At 38.6% G+C, this 27,950-nt stretch overlaps 1 protein-coding gene across 1 annotated transcript in view; it reads right to left on the reverse strand.

Annotated features, from left to right (window-relative positions):
• Positions 1-1,200: 1,200 nt before the first annotated feature.
• Positions 1,201-27,950, reverse strand: part of LOC119548709 (carbohydrate sulfotransferase 4) — a 31,372-nt gene continuing 4,622 nt past the window's right edge. The window contains exons 2-4 of the mRNA XM_037856174.1: positions 2,606-2,788; positions 2,341-2,542; positions 1,201-2,273 (exon numbers count right to left, since the gene is read on the reverse strand). Of these exons, the coding sequence (XP_037712102.1) occupies positions 2,142-2,273; positions 2,341-2,542; positions 2,606-2,788 (517 nt within the window). The 3' untranslated portion in view covers positions 1,201-2,141. The remainder of the gene's footprint in view (positions 2,274-2,340; positions 2,543-2,605; positions 2,789-27,950) is intronic.

The following is a 27,950-nucleotide window of genomic DNA, read 5'->3' on the forward strand; positions in this document are numbered from 1 at the left end:
ATAAAAATGGATCTGTGTAAAACGGACAAACATTTAACTGGAAATCACGACCTTTCTGAACATTTTCCTAGCCTGGGCAAATAGGACCTAGGACAACTGGAATCCAATAATAACAAGCAAGAGAGAACGCTTAAGTCGTGTGCTTCGACTATCAAATACCCGTTACTCAGATAACGGAAATGCTTCCCTCTACCTGGTGCATACTTTCCGACGAATCTTGTATACACTTTTACCAAAGAGTATGATCTATGTAGGTCTATACTCTTTGCTTTTGCTGTACGAGTAACGGGTATAAAAATAATATAATTAAGATGAATAACTAAAACAAAATCATCCTGCACCCAAGCGAGACTCGATCTCGGTGTAGCAGGCCAATTTTTGACTCGAACGCGAATCGAGGGTCTCACGCGCCCAGAACGATCAAGGTTTCACGAGCGTATTACCAACGTATTTTTCAAATTTCCCGCCTTGTTCGAACTCACTTCGCCTCGTTCGAGTTCGCCCGGTCTTGTTCGAATTTACCGTAAACTAATAGATGGCGCTTTGTCATACCCATACTTCTTTTTTACATACATGTATTCTACATGTTTTTTCCTAAAAGTATGCTGGTTAGGGATGGCAAAAAACTGACACAATATCGATATTTCACGCAATTTAACTGGTCAATATATAAAGCGATACTTTATAGTTGCGAAATATATGCAGTAAATTTATACACCTCTTGATATATTCTTTAGACCGCCAGCGCTTGTTTACCAAAGAGCTTAAGCTGATATAGATATTTAAAATTGTATAATGACGGCATTTTCGACGTACATCCCTAGGCAAGTTTGGTAATGTTTCCCGGCACTTTTCCTAGACCCTTTAAAATATTTGGCGCCTTAATTCGAGTTTTAAGGTTACTCTTACAAAAAGCGCTTGAAGCAGAAATCTTTAGTAAACTGTGTTCACAAATCACCTACCGATTAAAGTTGGAGTTCAGATTTATAGGCGCCAAATTAATTTACCCTTAATCTGTGTGGGGTCGACGAAATCAAACACTCCCTCGGTAAAAGTTATAAAACATTACACTTTTTTTTGCTACACATTGACAACATTCTTGTCTTAAATGAAAACTAATCCAAAGACAGCAGATATTACTTTTATAATTCATTGTTTATTCAGTTGGTATTTTGCTTAATAAGTGTAATTATGCAAATATTGCTGGATTCATCAGTTTTTATTAAACGATCCAAACATTCTTTTAACATACTTTTTGCCAATTTGATCGATTTACTGGGCTTCGTTTTGGAAAAAGAAAACGAATATAACTCAGTTATATAATAAGGACATAAAGTATAGTACAATTTAATTACAATTACAACTAAATAACCATACAAATAATTTATGCCTAAGGAAACTTATGAGTAGGAATTGAGTGCCCATTGCTCATCTTAATACATTTTTATAGTTTTAATTTTCGTTAGAAAATTCGTGTCTAAAATGTTTCTAGCGTGATTTAATTGTTCTCATCCGAATTGATAATATTGCACGGTTTTTGGTTTGCCAAACATGGTTGTATAATTGCATCTCGATTAATTTCAAACGTTGTTTTTTTTTAATTTCTCTGTGATACGTTTTGGTTGTGTTAGATGCTAAATCACTGGATTTCATTGTTAAGCTGAATTACAAAAGTTGTTTGCCTAAATAATTTACATCAAAAAGCCAAGTAAACATTGCACTATACGCAGCCCTATTTAGACTAAGTTTTCAGTTATTGTTTGCTTAAATTCTAGGCCTAAATGTAAATCTGATATTCGACTGGTTTTCGTACCGCTTTACTCTCTACACAAAATTCGCCAATTACTAAAATTATGCATTTCATATTGTATATTCAGTTTATATATATTAATAACTATTGCTCAGTTAAGTGTGTTTGCGTGTTTAGCAAAAATGTGCCCGCTATGAATGAGTTTTCACAATGCATCCGCACCCACTTCCTCTAACCAAACCGCTCCATCTCCAACCATCTGCTTCCCTCCGTTCTTTTCCCATTTCTTTTTGCTCGCTCAACACGACGATATCACAACAAAATGTACCAAGTAGAAGAATTAGTTATCATTATCAGTTATCGTAGACGATCATCTAACACTAGGACCGCTTCACGTGAACGGTGGCGGCATCACCATCGGATCGAAGGTCTGCTGAGTGGTGGAGAAGTTGCTGAAGGTCTCAATGCGGCGATATCCCCACAAATCCATGGCATCGACACAGACGTCCTGGATTTGTTTGATCTAAAATAAGATAGTATCAAGATTAATTTATATTACTTTTAAACGGAAATCAAGATGGTAGCCGTACCTCTTCTGGCTTTAGATCCTGCATCCAATGGAATGGTGCTGATCTGGAATCACGATATGTGGAACTGACACCTCCAATGTTCACCTTGGTGTGCGTGTCCAAAAACTCCTCCACAGCTGGATCAAATGGCAAACCATAGAACTGTAAAATATCCTGGGTCATCTCACTGGGGCTTAGGGATAAGTCCTCATAACGAACAGTTCTACAAGACAAAGTATACATGGTATTTAATCTAATTCAGTACTTGGAATATACCAGTTCTTACTTAAATCGAGACGGATACTTTTGTAACAGCATCTCAGCTGTTTTGTAGTCATCCTGCAGATCCTGGCACACCAGTCGGGGATCCTCGCAGTCCTCGTTGCCTCCGCACCACACCCGATGTCGCCTCGACTGCATCGTTCCTCGTGGATCCCGCACCAGTAGCACGATCCGCACGCTGGAGAGGCTGTCGATAGGGAAAAAAATAACTTGTTAGAATACTCATCATATAGATAATCATATATATACATGTGATGAATGATATATAATTGCTGGCGTAATAGTTGTGCACCAAGCCGTGAAGTTCACTTTGGCATAACAATGGCAGGGATGGGAGGTGGTAGCCAGTCTGGAATTGGCTTTCAATTAAATCGGATTAAAACTTCTATAATGAAGTATAATTAGCATTTTCATGGAGCTCAGCACGAGTTGCTTTCGATCTGAACTCCAATGGCAATATATCCACCAACTGAAAATTGTTTTTAATTACAACACTTAAATGTATCTGCGTTTCGGCTCCACTCCCGCTCCCATTTCAATTGCTAATTTATTTCATGAAAATGTTTTGCCTAAGCGGAAACAACAAAAAGTTGATAAAATGTATGGCAGAAACGGAAACAGCGAACGTGGGTTTTGGTGGTTTTGCAAGGGAAATGAGGTCGATTGGAAAAGTAAAGAGAGGCCTAAATCAATATACAGGGAAGCTGGAAGAGGGTTTCTCTTGTAGGTAGATATAGCATAGTGTAAATAATAAATTGTTCAATAAAATAATAATTTTCAAGAGATTTTTACCATTTTCTATAGATGCTTTATAAGCAAAATACATTTATATATCAAGGCAAAATGTCATTGCCAAAAATATACTATCCAATTACTTCTTAAAACTCAGTAGCTCACAACTATTGCCATAGAAGCTCGTCATCATCACCATCAGAGATATAGCCACACATCCAGTGGCATCACATAGCAAAGCCCCCGCACACCCACTTAACCACAATGCTAATGAGTTTGTGGCGAATTGAAACAATGTAAACATCTACAGATGCATCTGTATGCAAATTGTTACATACGTGCCTACAGCCTATTTATAGGTTCAAGTGTCGTCAGCACAAAAAGCGATAAAATAAATGACATTTTCCGAATTATTTTCCCACGAATAAAACTAATACGAACGATTTGGAGAACACCAAATTGAATGGAATCAAGTTATGAGTTCCAATCGAACAAATTGAATATCTGGAGCTATCCAGAAATCATGCAAACCGACAACAGCTGCCATTTCTGATGATATTTATATTTGAAAAGGGTGCAAAGGCAGTCAGGAATATCAACAAAAACAATAGTAAATAACAGTCGCTTTGGCAGGGCTCCACTGTAGGGCTCCATCCTTAAAAAAAGGGGTGGCAGCCGCAACAGCTGCAAAAATATACCAATACTGAAAACTTTTTCAAAAGCCAAAAACCGCAAAAAGCAAAAGGAAAGTACCAACAAAAATGTGAATATAAAAATTCCGCGACATTAATTTCATTCAAAGTACCCAAAAAGAGCAAGGGAATATGGAGATCTCGCAACTGAAGGGTTTGAAAGCCATGATACTCGTACCATCGAAGCAAACTTTAACTTTCAAAGTAAAATATAGTAAACAAAGCCACGAAAACTTAAGTTAGTATCACATTTTAAATATTGTAAATAACAATAACAATAAATGCGTTTTCCATATAGCACACAATTTCTTTTTGTTTGGTTTCAAGTTGAATAACTTATGATGAAGTGCCCTTAAGTATGGACCCAAAACACAATACAAAACTGTTGAAGGCCGACATGAATTTCACTTTCATTTTAGCTGAGTAATTTGAGATGTTTTCTTTTCATTTGTATTGTGTAATTGTGTGAAAAAGAGGCACTTGTAGCTAAAAATATGCATAAAGTTTTTGCAACAAAAAACGTTGATCCAAATGGCCTGTGTCGAAGAATTCTCAAGTGGGATTTGAATAGTTTTTATACCCGTTACTCGTAGAGTAAAAGGGTATACTAGATTCGTCGGAAAGTATGTAACAGGCAGAAGGAAGCGTTTCCGACCCCATAAAGTATATATATTCTTGATCAGGATCACTAGCCGAGTCGATCTAGCCATGTCCGTCTGTCCGTCTGTCCGTCTGTCCGTCTGTCCGTCTGTCCGTCTGTCCGTCTGTCCGTCTGTCTGTCCGGATGAACGCTGAGATCTTGGAAACTATGAGAGCTAGGCTATTGAGATTTAGCGTGCAGATTCCTGAGCTTCTTACGCAGCGCAAGTTTGTTTCAGTAGAGTGCCACGCCCACTTTTACGCCCACAAACCGCCCAAAACTGTGGCTCCTACAGTTTTGATGCTAGAATAAAAATTTTAACTGAAATGTATTGTTCTCATCAATACTTATCGATTGATTCAAAAAAAAGTTTGCCACGCCCACTTTATCGCCCACAAACCGCCCCCAAACTTCAAAAAATCGTAAATATGAACGTGGATATCTCGGAAACTATCAAAGATATAGAATCAGGATTTCAGATTTAGATTCCGTAGCTTTGTACGCAGCGCAATTTTGATACGCGAATATGCCACGCCCACTCTAACGCCCACAAAACGCCCAAGCCTGTGGCGCCCACAATTTTCATGCTAGAAACAAAATTTTAACTGATCTGTATCGATCTCGTCAATACATATCGATTGAAAAAAATTTGCCACGCCCACCCTAACGCCCATAACGCTTAAATCTGTCTACCGCCGGTAGGTGGCGCATTTCAGTCTTGCTTTGCTGCTTGCCTCTTTCCATTTCCCTTTGGTCCCTTTAGCTGAGTAACGGGTATCTGATAGTCGAGGCACTCGACTATAGCGTTCTTTCTTGTTGACATTGGAAACGCTAGATTGCCCAGCGTAAATTTAAAACAGCAACATTTAAATTGAATAAAATAATAATTTGGCTAAATGTATGTTCAGATGGTCTATGATGTTTCAGGCAGCTGTTAATTGGTTGTTAACTATGTCGACTCTAGGGATATGTATGTTTGTCCGTGTTTTATTGGGTATTTCAGCACATGCTGGCCATAATTCAAGTGTGCTTTTAATTTAATTTTAATGGCCACATGGCAGTGCATTAAGTGCTTGTTAAATGCATTTAGCCCTGAAAAAATTGTCCATGGAGCACATAAAATAATTGGAAAAACAGCATTGCGGAGATGTTAAGTTGGAACGGGCGGCAGAAGCTACCGCGCTTCGACACTTTGACCCACTGACAGTGGCTTTTGGCAACTCACTGGCCCCAAAAAAAAACATAAAAAGCATTCTAAGCATCTCCACTATATCTGACTCACTGCTAAACTTTGTTGTTGGATTTATACTTTTGCGTTTTGTTTTTATTTCAATCGGACTGCGGCAGTTGTGCGGCATTTTGACACAGTTTCAAAGATCAAAAGCCGAAAATTTGCAAAACAGAATATACGCAAAATGACTTGAAAGAAGACAAATCAATACGGGGGACGAGACCCAAAGAAATGGTCTCATATGTGGCACACATGGTGAATAGAGATACGTTCACAGTTAGCCAAAGGCGACGCTCTTTTGTAGACCGATTCGGGGTCAAACTGGGAACCCCAAACGATTAATCAATATAATGGGGCCCTCTGCGTTCCTCACATTGTCTTCAAGCATAAAAAACCGATTCGTTTGACCCTCCAATCCGATACATACATAGACAACTATTTACATAACTTTTCCCGGGCAGAGGCTAACGAACAAAAGTAAAAGTTGCTCATGTGTTGCTCGAGGCCTTGAACCCCAAACGCCGGCCAGGTGAACTTTTCGAATCGACTTGCATCATTAGTCAGGCGGCAGGAAAGATTTCCATGTCTATAGACCCACGCCGAAGTGCTCCCCAGTGGCTGACCCATTAAACGATTTGCCTGTGGGGGAACTACGCAGAACCCAGAATATTTCAGCTCGGTCTGTCCCACTTCTGCCATGGCCAAGTATCATTCGGTTGGCTTGGCGGTTGGGTTCTCATGCGTGTGCAGATGTCTCGCCTTATGAACTCATACCCACACTAAGTACTGGGTAATTATTTTTAGAGCCTTGCCAGCTTAGGCCCGACATAAGCTGATAATGTTGATTAAAGTCAACGGGGAAAAGCAACCAAAATGCTGCGAACGGAAAATTGGAAAAGGCTTTCCACTATTACGATAAGCCATGAGTTATTTAAGTGATCAAGCAAGACCAAGCGATCTCTTCACAAACTGAAAGCAGCTTTCTCATGCGCTTATTCCCACTGAAATAAAATGTCTTTCATATACTATCATCACGCCCCCGATTTTACTACATAAATTCAACAGTTTTTGCAATCAATTAGGCCGTTTTTGCATATTTTGCTTCTGTATTTTCTCGTGTGGCGTATATTTTTATGGGGCAAAAGTCGCTTTTTTTTTAGGATTTTGTTCACATTTACACTACATGGTGGGCTGAATTTTCTGCCCTGACGTTGAAAAAATTATTACGCATACGCTCCGTTGGCCAAAGGCTTGTAAATGTATGCGAGTGCTCGCGTGTGTGAGTGTTTATTTATAAAAATATGCATAATTGTCGCGTGCGGGTTTTAAAAATTGTCGAGAGCGAGACGGAAAGCAAGCAGGGCCGAGAATTACTACAGCAAAAATTATAAAAATAAAATTAAAATAACGAAAAAGAGAACCCTTAAATTTATTCTGCTCTCTGGGCTAAATTAAAATTGCCCATTTCAACAAACTCCCAGCGAAAAGTTGAAGAGTTTTCTGAACAAAATTATGGCGACAAGGCCAAGAGCATCAAAGCGGAAAAGGCAGTTATTAAATATTCAACAAGACTCTGTACGTAATTTGATTATGTTTATATTTTAAGTACCCAGTGTAATCCTCGAAATAGCTAAAAAGAATCCCTACAACAGTACACTAAGCCGCATAAATCCCACAATCCTCGACATTAATACCCACAAAAATACGAAAAATATAGTGGAAAATATAGAGCAACGGCCACAAAAGCGGAAGCAACAAGAGGCAAAAGGAAAATAGCTCTTAGGACTATGACGTTTTTGGGCAAAACGCAAATAAAAAACTGAAGTAAAAAGAATTTTATCGATTTAACAATTGGCCAACAAACGCAAAATGCAGGCACGTAAAGTCGGGAAGTAGAACTCCCACCCATTTGGGTAGGTTTTTCCAGCCCCATCCATTGTACTTGGCCCATATATCAAAGCCAGCAAGTAAATTTAGCAAGTGCCCAGTCCAGAAACTATGCACAAATCCTATACCAGTTCCGCCCAATTCTTGTGTTGCAAACGAAAACACAAACACAAAACTCGAAAAAAATGCAAAGCGCTTAAAACGATGACTTTCTACGAAGTCACCCAGGAAAATGCGTTCCTAAAATAATTCCATTGAAAGGGGGAAAAACAAGAACGTAAAGTAAACTGATTTTAGAATGTGAGTGCGTGGCTTACCACTTCCCATCCTATCTTTTTGGGATTGTAATAATTTTAATTACATATGACATGCGAGAGGGGAAACAACTTCCAAACTGGCAATTAGGGCATGTTGAGACTACTTTGCCTCGGAAAGTGCATTATTTTAATGTAGATCTCTAGCATGGATGAAATCGGGTCAAGGGGTGTCCATTTTTGGGCCACAGAAATGTTGGACAAGTTAAAAGCTTTTAATGCTCGTAGAAAGCGGGATGACTTGGGCAAATAAGTTAGGAAAGAAAAAGATATAATCTTAAATTGGAAGTTTCTTTCTATTTGCTAGATTGTAGGATTTATATTTAACTGATTGCGTGGAAAATGTCATATGAAAGCCGTTTAGGCTTTATTAGCCATTAACAACCAATTCCACTGCCGCGATGAAGCACATTTCCATCAATACTTTGTTATTACAGATAATGAAAGCATTTAACCATAGAAACAAGACCTTGAACTTGACACACACACATCAGAAACCAGTCAAAGACCCAACTCCCATATCATTTATCTGCTCAAAAGGCATTCACCGTCGCTACACAAAAAAGTTGGCAATGGTTCAAAGCTATCTCCCTTCACCTGAGAAATTGCGTGACTAACGAATCGAATCAAGCGAATCCTAAGGATAATACGCTATACGATCCGTAACTGGGTCAAAGCCCAAAGGAGAACGAACAGATCAATTTCCAGTGGCAAAAAGCAGCCAATGGGCCACCCAAAATGCGAAATAAAATCATGGTAAAGTAAGAGTAAAAAGTACTAGAAAAAAGGCAGAAATTGTTCCGGCAAATGCAAACAACAGCAAATGTCAATCAAAGTCAACTGGGATGCGGCCAAGTCGAGTGGCAAAAGAGAAAGGCCCAGAGTAGCAGTTGGCTTCACAGAAACAGGGTTGTGAGTTAGGAGGTTGGTGGGTAGGAGAATCAAATTAGAGGAGGCGTTACGGGGGCACTTTTGAAGAGTGACTATCTGCAGTTCTCATTGCTTTACTTTTTGTGAGAAACCTACCCGCAGGAACTGACAAAGTTGAAGGAGCCTAGGTGCAAAAGCCTCTTGGAAACTTCATTAATAACAAACTAAGGGACGGCTCTAATGGATGTGCCATGGCTATATGCATGCACGTTCGTACCTAACCTCTCCACCTATATGACAGGAAACTGTCTGAAGGTCTCGGTAAACAAACCACCAGCACAGTGAGGAACAAAAAAGAAATGGAGCCGACTCGAGGTACAGTGTCATAAAGCTCAAAATTAAAGATCATAATGAAATACACACACATTAAAAATGTAATATTACTAGTACAAGTTAAGTTTAACCTAAGTTTATCTTGACTAACCTTAACTTAATAAATAAGATAAGCAGTAGAATTTTGTGTTCTGATGTTTGATAGTTTTGATCCCTAAACAACATATAACATATATAAATACCATGAATTAGAGGTTTTAAAGAACAATAACTTCCAGTCTAACACTCTTAGCCTTTGGTTAAAATGTCATAAAAAATTGCATTGATGCATCCACTCTCTATAAAATCCTACTCTATATACTCCCAACAAATGCGTTTAGAAATATCTTTCCAGTCACTGTGCACAAAGTTAACCTCAAGCTGCCATTGTCAGGTTTTGTTTTTGAGCTGCCTAAAGAATGAAATTTATTGGGTTCGTGCATTTGACATGAAGCCTTAGGGCGATGCTTTTGATAGGCAACCGCAGCAATCCACAAAACCCATATGTGCTGATGATGATGATGATGATGATAGGGACGGTGATGGTGACGATGGAAGTTGATGGGGGAAAGGACAAATGTGAGGCAGTTTGTTTGATATGCCTAATGACAATAGGGAGCCCAAAAATAGAAAGGATATTCTGATTTAATAACCTTTTCTTATCGCAATTGTTTAGCTCATGTTGGCCAGTAATTTAGTCGATTATCAAACTAATTGCCAGTAGCTGGTGCAATTACGGCAACTATTCTTTAATTCCAAATGCATACACAACGTCCTTAAATGCGACTTCAAACACCCCTTTTGCAGTTGATTGACTTCTGATCTAATTGAATTTCGAACGCCTGGGAAATGCTAGCTCCTGGGCAAAGTTAAATCAATGGGGCACACTAAAATCTTGATTGGAATTTATGTGAGTCACTTGAAACTTTTAATTAAAATGGGGGGCAAGGACACAAAGATTGCTGGTGGAAACGGAGGAGAAACGAAATGAAGTGAAATGAGTTATGCATGGCGAAAGTATCAAAAGGTCTTAGCCCGAATTTTAACTTTTTAAGGTGTAAGGTTTGTTTAAATGGAATTGGACTTTGGGTTTCCAACTGAAAAATAGAATCATAGAACTCAGAATGTATTTGCAACAAAGTTTGCTGGCGTTAAAGATTTTTTGCAACGTGTAAGCTGTCTTAACAAGTTTCCAGAACTTTGGCTATTTTGAGACACAAATAGTTGGGTTCACTTTGATTGGACTGCCAGTTTGTACGGTTTCTAGCAAAATATTTTTATAAAATTTCACCTGCAGGCAAAGGTAGAACTCCAGTTTCAATTAACTGGATACCTCGTGCTCCTTTTTCGTATTGATTTTTTAAAAAGTTCTTCACAGTCGTCTCCTTGGCAACTTCGTATGTCCTACACACAAAAAAATCGTATGGGTAAAATTTACCATTAAGGATAGTTACGTAAATGTAAAAATAGGTTCACAACTTTTACAAATAGTCACGTGAATTGTATTGTTGCTTTGCTTACTATTTAGTAGTAAAACCACCATAAAATGGTAAAATGAGTGTTTTTCTTTGTTGGGAGAGTAACTATTTCTTTGATCAGATTGACAATTTGATAGGTTGGAACTATTTAACTAATATATTGGTCGGTTTAACCAAATTTTTTTGTGTGTAGTCTAGAATGCACTCTCCCTGGAGCACTTGCGCCCTCAGTTTCCTGTAAAAACAGTGTGGCACGGTTGAATAATGTGAATGGACCGTGGCCGCCCCCACAACAGCCCCTTCTACACCCCCTTTTCAAGATCTATTGACTTTGCGCTACCTCTTAACGACGTCATCTGAAGTGAACGCCGTGGCGCGTTGAACGCCGAGCGTTGAGCTACTTAATGACTTATCGCCATCATTATGCCTCGCTGGCTGTGCGATTCAAAGTGACTTTTGGGCTGCAGCTAAGAAAGCGTAAAGTGAAAGAAGCTCGAGAGGCTCCGAGATGCCAGCCAAGTGCGGCCATGTTGCCATGTTGCCATGTTGCCAAGTTACTAAGGCCCCGGACACTCTACTCATATTCGGAGACGATTCCGCTGGAAGAAAGAGTTCGAAGTGGGGCGGTGGATGGAGTGGACGGGGGCACATCGGGCGGCTTATTCAAGAACTACACGTCACCCACATAAATTCAGCTGACAAGACCTTCCTTTCACTTTGCCTACGGCCTGAATGATATTAAGTTTAAGCAACGCAGAGCTCAAAAGGAAGGGATAATGTCATGAAAAGAGTCGAAGCTTGAATGCACTTACCGGCTCTAGAGTACCTTCCATTCTCCTTTGTATTGAGTATGAAGACAGAGCTAATTAATTTTTAAGCAGTACAAAGTAACCAGCTATTAAGGTCTGAGATAAATGTATGGATAAATGATCTGGCTAAAATATGACTTGGAGGCTTTATTCCAACGGAATACTAAGAATTTATATTCGAAATTATCAACTCTTACGGAGTTTACAAAATATTTTATCATGATTATGCTATATAAACAGTTTCTAAATGAATACTATCAAGTTCGTAGAATATGTATTTGAAACTTTCGTCATTAGGTATAAGGTAACTTCACTTGGTTTCAAGCTGTACCCCAAATTAAGCAAGAAGGATACGTATAATTTATGGAGTTTGGTCTCCGAACCCCCGCGAGATTTCTTTGTGCAGATTCATCGGACATGAACCGCTTACCTGGCAGTCAAAAAAGTGTTCAATGCATACAGAAATATCACACGATCCGACCTACCACAAGGGAGTTCCAGTGACCACATCTACATGGACCTACGCTGAACTTGGGGAGTCTCGTTTTATCCGCCGGTCTGCAATTGCCGCCCCATTTGATTGTCATGTAAATGGACTTTTTTCATTCTCATGGCTCTTAAATAAATTGCTCCACTTGCGACCAGGAAGTGGCGGTGCTCGAGATGGGCGTGGCCCTTGAAGGGCGTTACCGCTCCGAACATTTTGACACTTCATTTCATTTCAGTTAAAATTTTTCCAACCATTCCCCCTTTATCTTTTTCGCCTGTGAATGTGTGGTCTTGGATGATTGCCCCGACTTGCCACGCCCCCTCTTAGCTTTAGTCTCCTCTGATTTATTAATGAACTTAACGTGTAAATTGCAGTATTCTCTGGCATTTTCCTTTTGTCAAGCACTTGAGATTGCATAGCAAACGGAAATGTATCTGACAGATAAGAGATATCTAAAAATGCAGAAGCAACGTTTACTTATCTTGTGTTTATACTTACGAAAAGTTGACTTAGTTACTTGCTTGGTTAAACACTTTTCTTGATTTTCTTAAGTTAGTTTATATGTTTTCATCTTGTTTTCATACCTGCAAGTAGAGAAGAGACGAAAACACAATGTTAATAAAGTCGGATTCAATTCTAGAGATTTTAAGAAAGAGGCAATTACAAGTTGCATACAAAGGAACCGCCCACGGAAAGGAATTAAGGCAATCATAAATAAACGAGCCAAGGTCTGGTCGAGAATTCCCAAAATCAATGCTCAGCACGTTTGGCCAACTGCTGGGGCCCCAGCTTCAGCTCCAGATTCCAGATTCTGCTGCCCACACAGAGACACCCATCTGCATCTGGCGCAGAACCAGAGTTTCCAGGAGGAGAAGGTAACTACACACATACACTCGGTGGAGCTGGCAATTCGGTGAGGAGGCACTAGGAGGTGCAATTGTTTATGGAGCACGAAAGGGTAACGTTGCCATTATTCGGGGCAAGCGCGAGCGATAAATTGCAGCAGATCTGTGACAAATAGCCTCGACCACGTGAAAGGCGAAAAAGCAAAGGCAGCAACGTGGCTGAAGCAGTAAAAAAAAAAAGGGAGTTGCAAGCGAGAATTGGAGCTTTGTTTGGAGAAGATACAATATTGAGGGTGTTTAAAATTGTTAAAAATTTTAAATTTTAAGCTCTGATGTTCATACTAAAAATTTTGGGTTTGCAAACCTATGATTATCTTTTTTATATGCATTTATTTATTTTACTTATCCGAAATCATAAAGAAATCAAAAATGTTGTACAATTTGTATTTATATATTTTACAAAAACGTCTTAAAAACAAACATGCTGATATAGTTGTTTAAAATGATTACTAAGGTTACACAAATGGTTTTGAAAATTATGTAATATAGCTTGCATTTCTTAACTATTTCCTGAAAATCCAAAAAATCTGCATAAGTATGAGTATTTCTCGACTTTTTTTTAACAAGTATCTTTTTTGATTAAAAAAGTATAGCATTTTGTTAAACATTATGATAACGTAAAAGTAAAACTAAAACAAAATTTATAAAAAATATTTGAATTGATAAAAATGGTTTGTAAAAATTTTAAACATCAAAACACTTAATATTTTTCAGTGCCTTAGATTTCCTAAAATTACTCAATAATGTGAGCTAAATTGATCTAATAACATAAAAGCTAGTGTTCCTAATAATAGTATAGAATTAACACGAAGTTCCATCTTGTAAGCAATCTAAAAATGATCGAATCATCCCCATGAAATTGCATCAGCCCATGGCGATCTAAGCGAATCAAATCTTCACATAATAAAATCAATTTGGAGTACATTATTTTCGCATTGAAAAAGAGGAAAATTCTGGTGTAGAGCAGAAAGAGTTGAAACTAATTTCGCGTTTATTACAGACAGCGAAATGTGCGCAAATTACATGGATACCCCGAGAGCATAGGCGCAGTTTTGGTGCGAAAAAGAGGGGCGCGAACGCTTTGTAGCTACAGATACAAAACGTACTGCAGAATGCAATTGTCCGATGGGGGAAAAGGGGGGCAGGGACAGGGGCGGGGGCGGTGTTTTCAGCCGGGGAGCGTGGCTAACAATACAGAAGAATGCGATTGCGAGTGCTGCATCCACGGCGATGCCACACAAAAGGTGCCACGTAGAAAATTGCACAAGAATAGAACTAATTTAAACAACTTGCAGATACGCGGTCCAAGGTTGCACCGCCCCAGGTTCAATCCCCCCCTGCACCTGAATACCTGGTAATACAAATTATACAATAAAAAGTACACTAGCCCCGTCGAAATATCAATATGGGAGATGCCTGTCTGTCGGCTCTTTTCAATTGCATTGTGCTCATGTTCGACAAGATAGATTGTATCTAATGGATGTTCTTGCCTGCAGTTACCGCTCTTTTCTGTTGTCTTTCCTCCTATTTGATTGACGTAGGCGATATGTCCGAACTTTCAGATCGATGGAAGTGAGGAAACTTTACTTTAACAGAAGCCAAAAGAAAGTCAGAAGCTCTTTCGCTAAACTTCACTAAGCGTAAACATGAAGATAATTGCATTCTTGTCAATATTGACAGTCCTATTTGAACAAAGAAAAACAGATACTAAAAGATGGCCAGGTAAAAGCTACAAAGTTGGGATAACACTTTAAATGACTGCTGGTAATACACAAAAAAATATCATTTTATTTCCTGGAATCGAAACGGCCAAGAGAAACCGAAAAGCGAAAAAAGAAACTTTCAATCCATTCACTTTTTTGCGCCTGCTGCATTTCGAATCTTTCAGGCTCGTTATTCATGCATGCAAATCCTTGACTTTGTGCCTTAATTAAACAACGAGGAGCAATCGGAACGACCACTTGGTGACACACCTGCCCCAACCTCTGCCCCTTTCTGACATACAAATGTACATTGTACGTATACGTATGTATGCAAACAAATTACCCACAAAACGGGAAAAGGAAAAGTGAACTGCGTAACTTTTTATGCCACCACAGTGCCAGTAACACCTGGTTTTTTCCATATATGTTGACATTGTTATTTCGACTTTTTGTCTCTCTGTTTTTATTTTCTTGCTTTTAAGAGGTGGGAGGATACGGGAAGGTGGGCCCAAGAATCGTCATCAGGTTGTTAAGCTAAAGTCACGTTGGGCGCCAACCTCAAGGTTAAGTGGCAAAAGCCGCAGCAACAAACAAAGCACATCCAACTCGGAGACGATAAGCCCAGAGCAACAGCGGCGACAAAAATATTTATACATATATTTACACATACCAAGGCGCCGGGTATCTGTTTACCACAAAGATGACACTTATTTGTTGAAACGAACGAGATTAAGAATCACCTCGAAATGCAAATTTTTTATAGCCCCTCTCTAGTGATTAGGTAATGGCAATTTTTTATTTGGGGGAGGCACATTTTGAATACTTTTTTTATGTAAAACGAACTTGTTAAATTTTATAGAGGATGCTAAAAAAAATTATATTTTATGGTATCTTCATTTTTGCGTAGAACACATTATAAGTTAATGCATCCTGCCCAGAAAAAATTCTAAGAGAATAAAAAAGATATAAAAAGCTTCAGTAAAAATGCAGCACTTTATTAATCAGTAATTTCAGGAACATTCGCATTAATTCACTAATTATTAGTTTATGCATCCTGTCAAGAAGAAAATTTTAAGTAAATAAAAAATAAATAAAATAGCCGTAATAAAAAAAGAATATCATTTCTACAGCATTTGCATTAATCCCCCTGCCCATAACCAAATTGATATCTTTGCCATATCCGTGGCACTTAGCAGATCTTTCTGCACATGCCGGCTCATTTCATTTCTTAATTACCATTACTAATCAAGAACCCTTTCACAAAACGCCCCACGATCCCAGTGATCCGACAGCCCATCCCAAGATTGTTCTAGATTTTCCTCAATTACCTCGTGCTTTTCCGCTTTTCACGTTGCGTCTGGCGGGCTCTTTCCATGATTTGTGGCCGGGTTCGCTTTTAATTATTGCGATTATTGTGGCAACAATTTACAGTTTTCGAATGTTACTACCGCGGCAGCCAAAGAGGCAACTTAGAGGACTGCAGAGTGCTGCAGAGTGCTGCAGAAAGCAGAAATAATTTAGAGCGGAATGAATTGTCTGGAGAGCGGCGGCGAGAAATTGCAACCTGATAATTATAATGAGCCAATAATGACGACGAGCGGCGATAGAGTTGAGCAACGGACCCAGTGACATGACAACCTTGTTCTCTGCTATCCATTAAAACTAGATGCGGCTGAAATTCGATACGGGAAATGAAGTGTGGATTGGAGCAGAGTGAAGCTCCGCTCAGCGATCTATAACAATTGAACGAGGCCAGAAGTGGTATTAAAGACGTATTATATGAATCGATTTTTATATTACAAACTAATCAGTGCAAGCACTCACTTAAATATAAAGTATCATCACAAACTGTTTCTATCTTCTCCTTTTTTAGAAAAATGAAACAAAATGGTGTCCCAGCGAATTAAGCACATCAAATTATTCCTAATGATCAACAAAAATTACAAATTAACTAAGTGCCCATAGGCTAACTATCAACCGAAAGATACTAACGCGATATAAAAAATCAGCAACAAACCATTTCAAGTCGAAATGCAACTCACTTTTTGTTCTATTTTTAGTCCTTTCCGTTCTTACTTCAAGAACATTTTGAGATTACTCGGTTTTTGAGAACAAATTGAATTTGATTTAAGAACCACGTGCTAAATGTATAACATTTAGTTCTTGTTTGGAGAACAATTTTGATTTAACCAAGTTTTAAGGACAAACTCAACTTGATTCAATCACAATGAGAACATTTTGAGCTGAAAAAATGTCGTTCTCATTTTAAGAACAATTTTAACTCAGATGAGAACGTCAGTATTCTCTCTGTGTAGAATTTTAGAACATGAAAATGATCTATTAAACATCATGAATTTCATGCGAATCACCGAATTTCTTTTTATTTCCGTAAATGCATCGCTGAAAGTAGTTTGATACATATTAATTTAAGTATAAAGAAGTTTATAATAACATATTGATAAGCATATAATAACTGAAAGTATCTTATTGAGTTTATTAAAATTTGTTTTTCCAGTACTTCTATACACAACCCATTTGCAGTTATAATTAGATCTTCCGACTTTCCTTTGAAACGGTCCGCCAAGTATTCTTCAGCTATCTTTTCAGGTTGGCAGGGCCCTGTATTCGAGCAATTTCAACTTGGTTCTGGGCCAGCAGCACGTGCACTAGAAGCGGCATTTGAGCACTTGAGCGGAACATGTCGGGGAAAATTGCAACACGGACTTTTGCCTAATAGAATTCGAACTCAATGTGTCAGTTGTTAGTTTCGTCTGGCAGCAGGCGAGGCGGAAACGACAGCAAAATGTTGGCCAAAGCAAATGAAATGGAAAAAGCGATTGAAAGAAACAAATTCTGAGGAATTTATAAACCTCTAACAATGACCCGCCTCCGATTGCTTTAAATATTTAATCAAATTGTGTGTCAATTTAAGGGGATTAGAAATACAAAGAAGAGTAGTTTCGCAGCAATATGTAAATATTATCTTTTTAAGAGAATATCAAAGCTTTTTCAAGGGGTATTTTTCTAATATAATGAAATAACGAGAGGGTAAAAATAGCAAACTAGAAAGCGTATGGCAAGTAACCCCCTCTGGCCTTTCTTTCATTCCACCAATTGCTGCGGAAGCAAAAGATTTTGGTCTGCAACAAAAGGACGTGACTGGGAAGAAGACACAGGGGTCGCAGTGGGGGGTTTGGGGGTTTACCAAAATTGGGAAAAAGGAGGTGACTAGTAGGGAGTTCGGAGGGGGGGTCTACGCCACTGACACGTACTAACGAGCGACGCCTGACAGCTCGCAGAGAGCCTCATCGTCCCGCTCGACGATGCTTAAAACTTAATTTGAAGCAACAAAGACAGAGGTCTTTCAGTTTTCGGGGAGCCAAGTGGTGGGGGGACTGCGTCATTATGCAATGCCATGTGGAAGGCTTATATAATGAGTGCGGTACAGGGAGCGTATGAAAAATAGTCGGGGAGTCTCCTTGTCAGAGCTTGTCAGCAGAAGATTACTGAGCGAACCGAGTGAGAGAAATAAGACGTGTATGAGCCCCGCCAAATGAAACCTCTTACTGACCCATTTACTGGAAAGTTCCCCAAGTATTTATGCACTTTACTCACTACAAATAGCGATATACAGACAGACCACAATCCAATAACCGCAGACGGCAGCAAATAACTTGTTGTGTGCACAAAAATAGGTTCTTGTTAGTTTCATGGGAAAGGCCAATAAATAACAAACACTATCTTCTAACAAGAAGATAGTAAATATAAAATATTGAATGAAGATTGTGAAGTTCAAGTGCAAAAAACCATTTTAAAATTATTTTTAGATATTAAATAATTTACAATGTCCATAAAATTACATTCTTAATAATTTATAATTAAATTAAGCAGACAAAATAGGTACTTTGATATGGGTTTGTCCATCTTTTTATATTCAGCTAAAAACGATAATAGCTTTCTTGAACTTAAAGTTTTTATAGGACCATCAGACATGGATATGATATAAAGATATTTACCCATATGTAGGTGGCCACCCCTAGCCCCATTTAACTGGATTAATTTACGACCAGCCAGCCCTGCTAATTCAGTTACCCGTGAGGAAGGACCTCTGACCTTGGGGCCAGGTCAGCTCACACGTGCGATCGACAGACGTACTCGTGAGCACACACATATGCCAACTTATGGTTATGGGAATTAGTTGTCGGAGCAGGCATTAGCTCCCAGCCCCAAATCTTTCTGCTTTGCGTGTTGCCAAAAAAAAAGAAGTGAAGTAAAGGGAAAAAGGGGAAAACTGAAACTCAGGCGAAATGAAATATGTATGTGGTGAAGTACGTTTCGAGCATGGAATTTAGGCAGTTCAAGTGGGTAACGGGTAACGCAAATGAAAGTCCTTGTTGGCGTATAAGAAGAAAACCGGAAAAACGGAAAAGCTAAGCCCAGAGAACGTGTGGCGAAGGCAAGACACCGCTTTTTTTGTTGGCCAAAAGCCAAAGAGTCAAGAGAAAATAAAGGCCAGGACATCGCGCCACCGTAAGGTGGAGATGCAGCCACCATCCGGCGACTTGGAAACCGGAGCCTGGCATTTTTATTCTTTTATAAAAATATATCACCAACCGCCAGCGTTGACAGACCAAATACCAAGCAGAGGATGTTATGCCTTTGATTCTCGCTGAGATCAGGAAACAAAGCTGAGCAGGAAGAGCAGGAGGAGCAGGATGCAGGCTGCAGGATGTGGAGAAGGTAACCAAGTCACGGTCGGAGGTTAAATGTTGACAATCTGTTTAGCAAATCCGGCAGCAAAATGAAACAGCCCGTAAGCCCCAGCACAAAAATCAATTTATCGCAAAACTTTTTCTCTCGGCTTGAGGTCAAGGATTGTGTAAGCGAATTCGGAATTTAAAAAGAAGGTTATTTTGCCAAGGCTGGCAGTGGAGAAATTTAATAGCTTTATTTTACAGGAATATTTATAATACCTAATCCAAACATTTTGATTAAGTTAATTAATTAAAAGTGCCACACATTTGTTACATTAACGTAATTGCCAAAAATCCAGGGATCTCTGTGATGTAGCATTAAGAATGTTTAAAGCCCGGAAGAGCAAAAGAATTCGAAACTTGGGGCAACGAACATAAAAAGCATTCTCGGTCCCAGAAGTTATTCCACCGCACCCAATTCCCACTGACCTCCGTCCACTTCCTGGAGCTCAGTTGCCATAGCATCGCATAGCATGCTTTTTCCTCCACTTCTTTTGTCGTTTATTAATTTAACAAGTGCTGGCCATTTGCTTTTTAATGAACAGGGCGACACAGTTTTGTGTCTTTATGTATTTCAGCGAGTGACAAGGAGAAGAGCGAATACAAATAAAATACACTGAAAAAAACCTAGAAAAATATACTTTAGGGAATTTATGTTTTGTTACGCAACTGGAAAAAAATTGTTGAAATATTCAAAGAAAATTGATACACTTCAATCAGGGAACAAAAATTATAGTTTTTGATAACAATTAATAGATTGTTATATTGGAGGTCCGACTGGGATTTTTTTTTGGTTTTTTTTTAATTAATCAGACTTTTTATGAAATTTTTAGTAAAAGTAAATAAATTTATTTCCAAATGCCTTTACTTTTTGTAGTTCGTTAAGTAAAAAGAGGGTTACTTATATGTTTTATTTACGTCCTATTACGTAACTAAAAAAAACTTGTTAAAACCTTCAATGAAAATTTATTCACTTTAATCAGGATAACAAAAGTATAGTTTTTGATAATAGTTAACAGGTTGTTATATTGGAGGTCCTACTGGAACTTTATTTTCTTTTGTATAAAGGTATATATAATTTTATTTATTTTTTAAAAGTATTTCCTTTTTATAGTTTGCGTAGAAGAGTAAAAAGAGGATTTCTTATGACATTTGAAAATAATACACTTTTTTAAAATAAAGTCTTTAATAACTCAAATAATTCCCGAACCTGTTTTTTAGTATAAAAGGCATACTTTTCTCTCAGTGTCTGTACAACGTACATGCATTTATGAATATAAATGCAAAAGGCGGGAGGTAAAAAATTAACAGCAAGCATAAAGAGGAATGGGCATGAAAGTATCTAGAGCCGTTACAACGGAAGTTTTCTAATGTATCTACTGGGTGCTTTTTGCTTTGGCTTTTGCAATCGCTTCAGATGCTTTTGTTGCTCGGAGTTGTTCTTGCAATGTATTTGATGTAAGCGGATACGCGACGGCTGCAAAAACATTAGGCAACAACAAAGTAAAACAACGAGCCCGGCATGACAATGTTTAAAGTCTGCAACTAAAGTTGGTTACTATTGGGGGAAAAAAAAGCGGCCTAAACGAACCGGACCACACACTAAGATACTCGGAGCCACTCTGAACCGGCAAAATTAAAACAAAGAAGATCAGTTCCCCCCCATCATCATGACAATAACCCAGTTAAAAAGCGAGTTAAATTGTGATTAACTGCCAAAGACAAGGCACTCAGAAGTCGTCCAAAAGACAGACGGTGCACACTACCCACAACGGCGGCGGTGTGAACGGAATTTAATGAGCCCGGCCAAAAGAGAAAGTCTACCCCTTTTCTCCGCCAGCTGGCTGAGAAGGGAACTGCATCGAAGGTACGAGACGGCATAATGCGTGCCATGACTAGAAACAATTTATAATGCGGCCTGCAGTAAGCTTGGCTCCAAAACCGAATCCGCATCCAAATCGAAACTGGGCCTCTGTCCCCACCCCTCGACACTTTTCTCTTCCCTTCACTGCCTTTGGACCCCAACTACCACTCCAACTTCAACTCCACTCAATCATTAACAGTCATGGACGCAAATTGCTCAGCCATTCAGGCTTAGATTCCCCCCACTCCTCCTTGTCTTGGTTGGTATAGAAAACTTTCGCGCATAAATTAGGCTAATATATCTCTAACGAAAAGGTAGAGCGGCAAAAATAGTGCAGTCCGGAGATTACAGTGTTTAGCAGTGAGGGAGGTCAGGATCTGTGCCTTGTGCTAATGATAGCCACAAAGTGGCGGTCCCTTCAGGGGATGGAGTTGCTGTTCCCAGGTAGGTTGGCCTAGCAGCTGGGTTTTTGCGGTAATTTAGATTGGTGGCCCAATGCAGTGGGTGCCTCCGGGGGTGCGCTGTTCAAGCATTTTGCTGGGGTCTTAATGTGCCAGCTAAACCAACGAATTTTGCCAGAATAAAGAGTTATCGAGGTCACTGATAAGTACATAAACGCAGCCCGGGAACATTGTAAGAAGTGCAGTGGTAATTACAATACCAATGTTTTTCAAAGGGGTTAAGGTGCTAATTAGACTGGAGATTTAAACGTTTCTTATAATCCCAATATATTACTAAGTTTAGGAATCTCAGCTCATAAATATATAAGAGGGATGAGATATACATATTTATACAGATTATTCAGTTATTCAGTTATTAGACAATAGAAAACACAATGGAATATGAGTAATATATGATAAATATTGCATAACAAATAATAGTTGACGCATTTACTAACATGCTTAATAAACAAGGAAACTAAATGCCATTTATATCATGATTGTATTTAAATTAATTTCACTCCACTCATCGTAGGACGAATATTAAAATATATTCCAAAAACTGGCAAACAAAAAGTCACCAGTATTCTTATGAAATATTTAATGCTTATTCTGGTTACCCTGAACTGCGATTATAAATTCCTTACATCAAGTTAATAACTAGCTGAGAGAACGAAAGCTGTCTCCATCCCTAGCATATTTTCTCGCTTTTCAAACCAAAAAGGGAGTTGCCCGACACCTATTGTTCTCGGCTGCCCTGGCACTTTGCCTTATCCATAATCTAAGACCCTTGGAGCACCTGCAGTGCACAAACATACACATAAGGTTCTTCAATTATTTCATTTCGTTTATGCCAAGGTAAGTAGAATTTTGCCGAGCGCCGCCAGTGGCCATAAATCGTTGAGCAACTTGCTCGACCTTCTCCTCGTCGTCGGAGGACCAAACATACCTCCTTTTGCCCAGGGGCAAACAAGAATGTTCTTATGCAATCAGAGCACTTCACTTCGCTTCACTTGGTTCGATGGTTCCTCGATGGTTCCGACTATGGCTCACTTACGTGAAATACAGTCCAGGAAAGACGCCCACATGTCGGACAAGAGGCCATGAACCCCCACCCACACCCATGATTTCCATTCAGACAACGTCGATTCGAATTTTTTCGCATCTCTCCTACAAGGATCATTTAAAAAGTGAAGTGAAAAGGGAAAAAACTTGCTCTACATGCATAAATAAATGGCCACAGACTCGACGTGAAACGGTCCAAACTGGGCGAAAGGGATTGGGATAGCCAACTGCATTGGATTTCCGACATGGGACCCACCTACAAAAAACAACGAGCTTTAGTTACAAGAACAAACTCCGCTGCAGATAGAAAAACGAAACTGAAGACAGGAAATTTGTTTCGCGTTGGAAACGCTCCTTAAAAAAACGAAATAGAAAGCATAAAACAGAAATGAGCTTAGCGAAAATGTTACGGAAATATGAAAAAAGATGAGGGTGGGGAGATTTGGAAAAGATTATAAAGTGTTGGGCAAAAACTTAGACCAAAAAAGTTTTCTTTTAAAACGGAAGCCAGGGTTTGTGCTGCTTAAAAAAACGATGTTCAGGTTCAGCTTAGGGCAAATTCCAAATTGGCAAAGGAAATGGGTTCAGGCTTATAAACAAGCTGCAATGTATAGTAATTGTCTGCAATTAAATTTAACTATTTCACACAAATTACTACTTTTTAACACTGATTTTAAATGAAATTAGAATGAGCACCTAAACAAATGCTCAATACAGCAATTTGTAATTTTAATGGGGCCATAAAATCACATCCACCGAAGGCAATTGAAAAACTTTCCCACAGACCACATTTAACGAACTCCAGAAACGAGAATAAATATAAAAACATTCAATTGCACAAGGAGAGATAAATGATAAACGATGCAAGCCACTTTTGAGAGAGTGAAAATTGTTGAGGCAGCCGCAGAAAAGTTCCGGCTGGTTTGCAGCCAAAAGAAAACTTTACATTACAACTCTGTGAAATTCACACAATTATTAAAAGGAAAGAGGTGGAAAAACAGCCAAACAAAGAGGAAAACACGTTCACAAATGGTAAGGTTGTACACAATGACATTGACGACTACATTTTCCCGCTAAAAGTTTTCACAGAAAAGAAATTGAAGACTTTCTACGGCGACGACTATTTATTCTATGGTTGCAATTAAAAGCGAGCAAGGTGAGAGCAAAAGCAAAAACTGCAACTTTTCCCGGCCATTAAAAGTAAAATAAAAATACTTTTACTACCCAAAGAAGAGCACCAAGTTTTAAGCGGATTTACGCTTCTGAATCAAAGTTAGCTTAGTCTATAAAAGTGGTTTAACTTTGATCGGGAATCATTGGCCAAAAATAAAGCAAGAAAAAAAACGAAAGCCAATTGGCCATACGAGCTTAAAAAGTTTTGTAAAAATGGGTTTAGTAATTATACAAATATCAAATCAGAGCTCGTAATTTAATTAAAATACATACAACTATCGAAAGACTTTACGGAATCCAAAACTAAAACCAAATTTTTTTTTTAAATTCAAGAAATTTATTCCGACAGTAGAGAATAAGTATTAGGCAAAAAAGCTGTGGAAATGAAATGAACCAATTGCTAATAACTAATATGGTTAACTTCATTTGTAAAAATCGGACATTTTTGACTTACAAAGCTTATTCTAATTATAGCCTTCCATAAAAGCATTTCTTGGTTGGTTCATTTTTAGCAAGGTTCACGTATTTTCCAAGACTTAATGAATATGAAGTAAGGTTTTTTTTATAAGTTGAGCCAAAGCAGAAATAAAGGATTACATTCTAACACACAATTTAAAAGGAATTACCAGTGATACAACTTAATTAACGTTTAACAACTTCTAAGCACACACACCTAATTAAATAACATACATATCATAAAACAAACAGACTTCATTACTATAAAAAGAAAATCTATTTTTAATAAGTAATTAATTAGTAGAGTCCGAAAATGTTTGTTATTTTTATTTATCTTGTTAAGAATATAGCCAAGTCATTTATTGTCGTTACTTATTTGTTAAGCTTATTTATATTCAATACTTAAACTCTAATAAGATAAAGCGAAATAAAGATCTCTAAAAAGGTGCAACAAAAATTTAGCACCTTTCGCAAAACATTTATCGTCGGCAAAACCTAGTTTTTTTTACCTAACCGAAAGCAAACTCATTAGGTAATGTGCCAACATAGTGGGCATTACCAAACACCATCTGCGCTTATTTGTTTATTTTTAAACGCTGACAGACAAACTAGCTAAACTGCAAAAACCAAACCAAACGAAAAAAAAAAGTGAACAAGAAGTACGAACGTCTGTGTTCTTTATTCATTCTGTCAGCTGTAAGAGGAACTCCAATCAGCGATACTCAGCCTTGAGGAGAGCTTTCGGGTTTCTGGTTTTTCAGATTCCGTTTCTGTTCTTCAGCCGGGCCGTACAATTACCAGGCAGAATTTATGGCTGAACCGTCGCGTTGTAAATCTTTAAGTAGCCATAGACAAGGTTCGCATCGCCTAATGCGATTTGAGCCTCTTCCACCGCCCAGCCCTCATCCTCCTCCTCCTCGTCCTCGTCCTCGACCAGACTACTGCAACTTTATGACATTAGTTTTGGTTGTGGTTTGGGCCAGAATGGGGAAAAACTGACACAGACACAGACACTGACAGAGAGACCTTCCTCCGGCAGAATGGTTCATCAATTTTCTGTGCGTTTTGGGGCAGCAGATGCTGCGGTCTCCGTTTGCGGCATCGTTAGCCGCATCCAACTGATCGATTCTATTGATCGATGAGCTGCTTTCAGCCACTAAATCATTGTAATTTTCACACGCTTCGCGAGCTCTGTCAAGAAAAAGCCATCGAACGACAGGAGAAAAGGCCCCCCGGAGCGATTGGACCCATTTATTACGGTTTTTATAAGCGGATAATGTTTATTGTCGCAGTTAGTTCGTAGGAATGTGTATTCTTTGCATCATAATATTATTTTATAACTTATGGAAAGACAAGCCGACACCTGTTTATACTTTTGATCGTCTCAGAGAGGTAGTATACATATTTTTCAGTACCCATTATAATAAAGTCTGAACATCTAATGCCTTTAAAGAAGTGCAGAGTGCTAACCATACTTTATCCCAACTCATTCATTTTTATATCCAACTATTATTTCCTCTACATTTCGAATGCTATTCATGCAACTTACGCTAACTGGCTTAACTGGTTTTTGACCAAAATTTCTATACTTATCATTATTTGCCATTATTATCATCATCTAACGCCTCACCAAACTCCAACAGAGACGAAAAACAAATAGGCAAAAAAAAAACGAGCAATATAAGCAGTCAAACCCAGTGTACTAGCTACGATTTTAGAAATTATTTGTACGCCCAAACACCAAAAAAAAAGCGAAACCCCCAGTGCATGTTGTGGAGAAAAAAATCAATCACTTTCACTGCCGGCCAAGAGAGTTTGTCATAGTCGAGTTTCTGGTCGGGTCTAGTCCGGGGCCTCTCCCTCCCATCTTCGCATTGCCCCCGACAATTTTTTATTGCTGCTTTTCACCCATTTACGCCAAGCCGATCTCTACACGTACCGAAAACAGCAATAGCAGCCAGCCAAACGAAGAAAAAGGTTTAGCTTAGCCAACAACGAAACTCGTTTCGCTTTTTGCAAATGCAATAAGATACAAAGTTTGGGGGACGAAAATAAAAATATAGACCAGCAGACTTAATGCTCTTTCGGTGGCTTGATTGACTAGTTATAGATATTGCGGTCAAATGCGATTTGATAACATGTCAGCTGTTTGGCAAAAAGAAAGTTCAGCGGAAGATATACGAATATTTGATTATAGGTGGTAGTAAACTAAATAATAAAATATTTTTCTTAAATATAAAAGGATGATATTAACAAATATTATATAATTACTATTATTATATCAAGCAATACCCTTATAAAGAAATCCATACACCCGCAAATGATTCTACTCGAACGTTCAGTGAACTCACGATCGCTCTCCAGCTGAAGCCGTCTCTTTCTATCTTCATCCTAGCGCTTTTTTGTCAAAACTGTCAAGTCAAAAGTTCAAAACGAGAAAAATGTTAAATGGCCCAGAATGAGGTCTATGGCGCAATAGGCTTCCGAGAACCGAGGTTTACAGCAGCCCAAAACTGCGGGGTCTTGACGTCTAGCGGCTTCTTTTTCCATCTCTTTCTCATTGTTTGTTGCCTGTTTGTTTCTTCCTCTTCTACTTGGCCCGCTTTAAAACGCAGCTCGGAAAAGTTTTCGAGTTAATGGCCACTTTGCTCATTATAAGCCAACTAAAACTGACTGGGGGCCCAAACTCTTTGTGGTTTCTGCGGTTCTTTCGGTTCTTTTAGCAGATGTTGGATGCTACTCTCTTTTGTGGGAGGAATTCCGTCTTCTTTCAAACACTGCGGCCTGTGGGCCCTTTCAATGCTCAGAAATTTTAATCTACTTGATGCCAAAAGCCTCTCAAAGTTAGTGGCCACAAAACCCAAGCGCGTCCGGAAAATTAAATGAAAAACTAGCTGGAAAGGCTTAACGAACAGTGTAAGGGAAATAATAATAAAGCCCTGCCTTTAAATTCTACAAAATATTCCATCCATTATTTAAACGGGAATCAAAACAACAAATAAAACTATGAATACAAATAAAAATTCAATTTAATCTCCAATGTACATTTTGAAAAATATAAATCATGAATAAAATAATATATTCCCTTATCACTTTGACATTTATCCGATCGATTTTCAATAAAAGAATAATAATACATTTTGAAATAATTGTCTGACTCATGAAATCATGGCTGAGTACGAACAAAAAAACCACCTCCCCCATTTGGTAATTCATTTCATTAGCCACATTCTCTTCCTTATCGCACCTTAGTGGCGGGAAAGAGACCATGAAAAATCTCATAAAAATAATGTGTGATTTATAAAACAAATGGTCATTCGGCATTAAATTTAAGAGACCGTCGACCGGTGGCGTATGAGCGATAATTGTGGGAAAGGTTAGGCTAGTTTCCCCCCAAAAAATTCTGGGCACTCCCAGCCAGACCCGACCAATCGACAATTAGAAGCCAAGTTAGCGGCCGCTTAGTGACTCACC

The sequence above is a fragment of the Drosophila subpulchrella genome, chromosome 2L, assembly GCF_014743375.2.
Source record: "Drosophila subpulchrella strain 33 F10 #4 breed RU33 chromosome 2L, RU_Dsub_v1.1 Primary Assembly, whole genome shotgun sequence".
In the NCBI taxonomy this organism is placed as follows: Eukaryota; Metazoa; Arthropoda; class Insecta; order Diptera; family Drosophilidae; genus Drosophila; species Drosophila subpulchrella.